General features: G+C 39.4%; 1 protein-coding gene across 1 annotated transcript; it reads right to left on the bottom strand.

The window, feature by feature from the left end:
- Positions 1 to 458: 458 nt before the first annotated feature.
- On the bottom strand, positions 459 to 2,361 carry tmem18 (transmembrane protein 18). Its single transcript, XM_069158240.1, has 5 exons — positions 2,187 to 2,361; positions 1,902 to 2,019; positions 1,141 to 1,195; positions 963 to 1,056; positions 459 to 840 (listed from the first exon to the last, which is right to left on the bottom strand). The coding sequence occupies exons 1-5, from the start codon at positions 2,277 to 2,279 to the stop codon at positions 742 to 744; spliced, it is 459 nt and encodes a 152-aa protein (XP_069014341.1). The 5' UTR covers positions 2,280 to 2,361; the 3' UTR covers positions 459 to 741.
- Positions 2,362 to 6,918: the final 4,557 nt, after the last annotated feature.

Genomic DNA, 6,918 nt, shown 5'->3' with positions numbered 1-6,918 from the left:
GATAGTGGCTGAATAACACCCTGCAGTCAGAGAAAGAGAGATCAGGAGAGATGGGGAGGGTTGAAACATGCAGGAAATCCCATCATGTAGAGGACTGCGCCGCCTCTAAGGACCTACTGACAGGTCACAAGACCTCACTTCCCCTACCAACCCCCCACAGCTGTGTGAGATGTCAGACGAGTTCAGACGATCCCGGGACACAAATCCAGTTAGGGTGGCATTGCACGACTTTATTTTAGAGTGCGGTTCAGCTCACATTAGCTTGTTAGTTGTTGTGGGGTGATGAGACTGAACTATCGGGGCTGTGCATCGGGACAATGAATGCAACTTCCATGATTTTGTAGCTATGTTCAATTATACTGGTTCTGTAAGGTCATTTTGCCTCCCTCAGTCTCTGTATACATTACTTTCTATGTATGTAAAGATGAGTCACCCAGAAATCAACAGCCACATAAAAGTAATCCAAAAACACATTATTTTATCTTGTTTGTGCATTTTAACACGCATTGAATACAAAACCATAAATGTCCTTTGGTCCTCACAAATCTCATCGTGTACAGTAGAGTCAGCAGCATATTTCACCAGTCATTACCAGAAAAAGACACTCATTCCTGACATTCTCGACATCAACGAACAATCTCTTTTTAGTCACAAGATGGAATGTGCCTTCCTTTTCCAAAATTCAGGATTAGCAAATGAGCGATTCCAAACGAAGCCCATTTACGGACATGAAGAGAAGGATCAGTCATCTTTCTCTCTCTTCTCCCTGCGGGCCTTTCTCTTCAGCTGAAGTGTCTTCAGTTCAGTCATAGTGGAAAAGGTCCTGTACACCCACACCATCTGTTAGAGTGTAACACACACACACACACACACACACACACACACACACACATGCTGTTGGGTATTGTGTTTTTGACATTTTAGTTGATGTGACAAGCTGGAAAACAAACAGCGAAACGTACCACGATGATTACAGCATTGAGCAGAAGAGGAATTGAGTAGACCAAAGATATGAACATGCCCTTGGAATCAAAGTACTGGAAGTTAGAAAAGGACCTGCAAAACAATAATGAAAGCTTAATATCACACATTAATTAACACATAAGAACTGCAACAAATACTGGTGAACAATGGTCTTACCTCCAGTTCATGGCTGCCAGCTCATTTAGATATTCAGCGCTATAAACCAGGGCAACTGTGGAGAGAGGGGAAGTCAGCCAGTGAACACAACAACAACAACAACAACAGACTGATGACACACTACGATGTCGTCACTCCAGCTTTCATGTCAGCATGAGGTCATTTACCTTTGAAAATGAGCTGCTGTAAACAAATCCAAACAGGTTATACAGAATTTACTGACACCGTTATGAGATTGTGTTTTTCACTGGAGGAAAGCATTTTTGAGGTTATTTTTCAGCCACCTGGAAATTTGTTTTAAATATTGCGAATCTACAAAATGAGTGTATTTGCATTTAATATCTGACAATATTCTGATTTCTGTATGTCGTATTCAGGGAGGCCGATGCGTCTGTCCGGGACTGCGACCGTACCGGAGCACGAGAAAAAGAACAGCGAGGTAAGAAGACAAAAGACAACAAATCACTCAAATTATTACTATTATCTATCAGAGCGCTGCTTTTTTTTAAGATACGTGTACTTTGTTGATGTGATTTTGACGTTATTTTTTTGCTTGTTTACTTGATTTTATGTTGTATACAAACAAGTCATCCATTTGCGGAGTAAAAACATAAACAATGAAGATTCTCAGATATTCAGGACATTTTTGTTTCAAGAAGTGACTTCGTAGTTCATATAAATAATGGTCCTGCAGGGTTTTTTTTTCATATGCCGTACACACATATATATATACATATATACATATATACATATATACGTACCCATGAGCAGGAAGTGGCAGATCTGAGCTCTGTAGTACCTGCAGGTCACCACAGTCAGGAACAAGCACACAACATGAAACACCAGCAGCCCGACGAGCCACGGCTCCGACCACTGCACCTGCAAAACCACACGAGAAGCACACGTCACACAGCCGCTTATTGAACCGCCACAAACGCGCATTGATCACTGAAAGGTGATTGATTTGATGCGTCAGCTGTGCTTGCTATCCTCGTGGCATGCTTGGCCTCCCGAGTCACAGAAACAACAACAAAAATGTAACTTACGGACATGAGAAACGTCCATATCGACGTTATTCTCAAATTGCTGAATCCGTCGATAGGGATGGAGCTAATATTCTCCGCTTTCTGGTCCGTCATCTTCAGGAAACATTAATTTTTTTTTTGATCCACAGACTGCAGCTCAGCTGGGTCTCATGTAAACAAGGCTGAAATGCGGAAGCTTTCCAGCCGCAGTCGAGTGACGTCACAGAAGCGACCAATCGTTTTGTTCCTCTTCTTCTTCGTTGCTTATCGTTTGTTTTCCTTCATAAATTTGATTAAATTAGATCAAACAAAAAAAAACTGTATTTGCACGCAGTTATGTGTAAAAACGGTTCTTTTTTTTACTTGGTTATACTTTCCTTTATTGGATTTGATCAATTCTCTTTGTTCTTTATATCATCTTTAAATGCAGTTTAATGTAGCTACACTTTTTATCACTGCAGAATCAAATGGAAATTAGTTGTTTTTTTTGGTGAACACTCATTCATGTTTTATTACACTCGAGCTTGTCATACTTTCCTTACCTTTCCACATGATCAAACTTTAACATACAGAAACACTGAAATCTTAGGGACAACATTTTATTTTTATTTTTTTCCAGACAGAGAATCCTCTTAAATTTGGAGTCCATCGTCATTTAGCCAAAGCCTCAAAATCGCCACTTCCAACAGTCATCAGCATTGTTTATCTCACAGCAGAGTTGACAGTTATGGAGTTTAAAAATACTCCGGAAATCATTAAATACAGGCACGGCTTTCATCTCTCTATGCATGCCCACTTCCTGCTTCTAAATACCTTTCAGAAGTATCTGCACTGACTCACTTTGTCTTCAACTACAGTCCATATTCCTGGAAATGCTGTCTGGCTGTAGGTATTCAAAAATTTCCCTTTGGGGATTAATAAAGTAACCACCTACCTACCTACCACATTCCCATGTTATCCTGGCACGCATGCAAACACCAGTTAGAGGCCTGATCAAAAACATTCTGCAAGTGAAAAAGATCACATATTCATCAGTATCTAAGGTAAAGTTTAATAAGTGCATGAGCAGCATGTGATTTAGGCTTAAGGAGTATATATAGAGCACACTGGGTCAATGCAAAGAGCAATTTTACAGACACTCTGATTTTAGGATCCTAACCATGTAAATGTGGGACCCTGGCACAATGTATATTTTGACTATACTGTAGAAGAAGACACACAAGATGACATAAGGAATTTATGATCTACAATTAATAATCAACAACATAACTTTTTCATGGAAGACATTTGGAAATATCACAGTACAAAAAGCACAGCAGCCAATAACGATAACTGGCTAGAATGCAAAGGCAGAACTTTACAACTTAGTCATACAGCACAGTAAACATATAAATCAATGTTTGTTTTAAACTTTTGCGAACATATAAAAATGCAATTTCAAATGCACAACCATTATGAAGATATCAAAAGTCTTTGGTCAGTATCCATTGGTTGCTGGTTTTGGTTGAAAACAAACTGAAGGTGATCCATGCAGTTTGGCTCAGATCCTGTTTCTGCCCGGGTGAAAGTCAGGGACAAAAGTAGCTGCCACTGTTATCGGGGTAGAATAGCCAAGAGCAAAATTGTACAGACCAAGCATCACACACTTCCAGGTGGAACGGAGCGCCTTTCCAACATTCTGAAAAATAGAGAAACCCATCTTCAAATTAGTATTGTGAAAACTATTTTAAGGAAATCTGCTTTGTCTTTCGGAAGAGGACAAAAGAAGACAAAAAGCATCCAGGTTGAATCACGTCGTAATTACTTTTATTCCCCCGGTGTTGAAATGATTGATGCTGTGTGATCCGAGGGATTTCAACAGAAGCAAATAAAAATAATATGAGATTAAGATCGGAGTTAGGACATGATTTTACGGCTGTACATGTGATGCTTTTGAACAATAGCGCAGCAGGAGGAGCGGCTCAGTCAAAGTCAAAGCATAAAGGAGTCCTGTGAACACCATTGTCTTCTATTGTCTTTGGACAGGAAAGGGCTGACTAACTGTGGCGGATAACGGAAGTCAGACCTTTTCCAAAAATACAGCAACTATTAAATTGTACATCCACATGAGAATGCATCAGTTTGAATGTTGGTTTAATTACCAAACAAACACATGAAATAACCCACCAGCAGCCTGTTTTATTATGAATTTTTTACCTGACCTTCTTCAGGATGTTTTCAGCAGACTGATAAGATTCTGTTCATAGAGGGAATTTATCTCAGTCACATTGGCTCAGATTAGATTCCAGAGGCCTTTCCCTGATAATTCAAACATGAGCAGCAGTTATAAAGCAATTTGGCAGTGAATACGCTGCCAACAGGTCTGTTGTAACTTCCCATCATAGGTTAGATATGAAAAACAAACATTCACCATCTAGGTTAATGCCAAGGTTAAAATCTAGGTGTGACTAGTTCTTGCCCGTTCTTTCTTCTTCTTCTTCTCCTCTCTCCTCTGTCATAAACCTGCTGCTGTAGAGGAACTTTTGTGGTCATGTATTACCTCTGTAATCAGAAACTTCAGTCCAATTTTACACCCACTGGAGAAAATAGGAAGCATGCAGTATCAGAATGAAACAAAGTGTGCACATTTGACTATTTCAGGACAATTTATAAAGTAAAGGCAATTATTATCTTGCTGGTTTTGTCATTTAACTTGATCAGATCACCTGAACTAGAGTCATTACTATGAATCAACAGTTGTAAAAAGCTTCATTAGCCTTATTTTACAGTTTTTTTAATAATTAAAGAGAATATCAAGATAACTTGAATGAAGCTGATTGTTACCATTTTTAATTTTTTATATTTTAAATGGATGCAGAACACAATTCAACTTACCCTCCTCAGAACTACAAGAAAAGACAGAAGTTTAATCAATGTGAGGTTCCTGTTAAAAATATTGGTTCACCAAAGTCCTCTATTAGCTTATAGCAAGCCTAACACGGCACTTTCAAGTTCATATTAATCTGATATTTAAAAAAATGCATACAAAAGTGGTTTATGCAGCACAAAGGAAAACCTTTACTTTTTGTACTTAAAAAAACAAAACGATTTCCTCAGTAGATAGAAGAGGTAGGGAGCATGTGCAGCGGTGGCCTGTTTAAAGCTCGTATTCTGAGGCAAACCCAACTGTTAAAAATTGATGAGTTACAGTTCAGTATGAAGAAACGTGTCTGTCACTGATAAATTTATAGCAATAATGTTGTTTCTCATAATCCACGAGCCGTTTCCTTATGCCACACGTGAATATGGGGTAATAAAGCAATCCTGCCAGTTGTCAACAGGACCAACCCAGTGATGGCAAAAGATGCTTTACAGGCTGTGCAGCATTACTTTGTAAGAAAAAGAGTAATCAAGAATAAAAAGATGAACTAAAAGCACATACAAAAAAAAAATACAAAAAAAAAAGATCATTTAGGGAAGACTGAGGGTAGATTAATAGATTAATCTCTGGAGATGAGCTGGAGCTGCAGGTTGCCAGACAAAATGCACTTGTCACATTTGTGTGCTCATAGTAGAAATCTTTAATCTCAACTATAATAAACGCTAATCATGTTTGTTTAACTTTATTCTCACTGCATTTTAGTGGCTTGTGAAAATCAGCTGTATATCCTGATTTTCACGATACTTTACAGGGTGATGTTGACAGTAGATTTGTGTAGATGAATTAATTAGGGAGTTTTCGGTTTTCCCATATTCATAAAACTGATTGAGGCCGATTGATGCCACACTGAAAACACTTTAACTTACCCAGACTGAACCTACAAAAAAAAAAAGACAAAAAGTTACGAGAGGAAGGATCTATTTTAGATCAGTACAATATCGTAAGAACACACACTTAAGAGCTTGAAAATCAATAGCCTAATTGTAGCAAAAAGTAGAGAATAAAACACCAACCTTCTTTACTTTCTTGTAGTTTTCCTTCTTCCTTTTCTTCTTCTCTTCTTTTGCCTTGACTTCCTCATCATCTATCAGTGGCTCGTACCTCTCTGGCAGAAAGGCGAAGTCTATTTCTCTGCGGCACTTCTCATTTTCTCTGCTGTGGTCAGTCACTTGCTGGCCGTCATTGTTGGTAGATCGATCCCGTTTCTCTGGGTGATCCGCACGGTCCACATGCCGCTGATACCTTGGTGCATGCGTGCTCAGTGCCTCACCTAATGCTGCAGCTGAATGCCTGCCAAACAGCCTGGATTGAAGAGATTTGGGCTTCATGTTGTCTGCTTGTTGCTGTTCTCAGAGAAGCAATGAAAGGCGCCGGTTTCCTCAGGAGGTCAGGAATGTTGTCAACAGACGTTATGTGCATGAGTGGAAAAACATTCCAATGGTCCGCCTAGTGCGTGGGATTTGGCACAGAGATCTTAAAGGTGCAAATCTGTCCTCCTCCTTCTCCTTCTCCTCCTCCTCCTCCTCCTCTGACTGACCTCGGTAGGTCTCAGAGCTTCCAGTGGAATGTGTTGATCAAAATGACTATAGAGTGTGTGTGTGTGTCCGTCCTAACAAATCTGTGCTTATGACCAATAATTACAGGCACACGGTACACTTAACCTGCACAATTCACCACCATGTGCTATACTAGTCCAGTTGTTGACAGTAGGTCACCTACAAGCTGACAATAATAAACCCACACGAAGACATTTAAGTTTACATTACATGCTGGATTCAGTTTGAAAGTGTGTTCAAACTCTACAAGGTTACAGCAGAACTTTGCTGCATACTA

Source organism: Embiotoca jacksoni, unplaced genomic scaffold, assembly GCF_022577435.1.
Source record: "Embiotoca jacksoni isolate LCO1_2020_lvr unplaced genomic scaffold, fEmbJac1.0.p SCAF_23, whole genome shotgun sequence".
Lineage (NCBI taxonomy): Eukaryota > Metazoa > Chordata > Actinopteri > Embiotocidae > Embiotoca > Embiotoca jacksoni.
This window is presented reverse-complemented; position numbering and strand designations above follow the sequence as displayed.

Coding starts and splice junctions, on each gene's coding strand:
- tmem18 (XM_069158240.1), bottom strand. CDS start 2,279: ATGACGGACCAGAAAGCGGAGAATATTAGCTCCATCCCTATCGACGGA. Junction 1,196..1,901: donor CTGCCACTTCCTGCTCATGG/GTACGTATATAT, acceptor CTCTCTCCACAG/TTGCCCTGGTTTATAGCGCT. Junction 1,057..1,140: donor CTGGCAGCCATGAACTGGAG/GTAAGACCATTG, acceptor ATTGTTTTGCAG/GTCCTTTTCTAACTTCCAGT.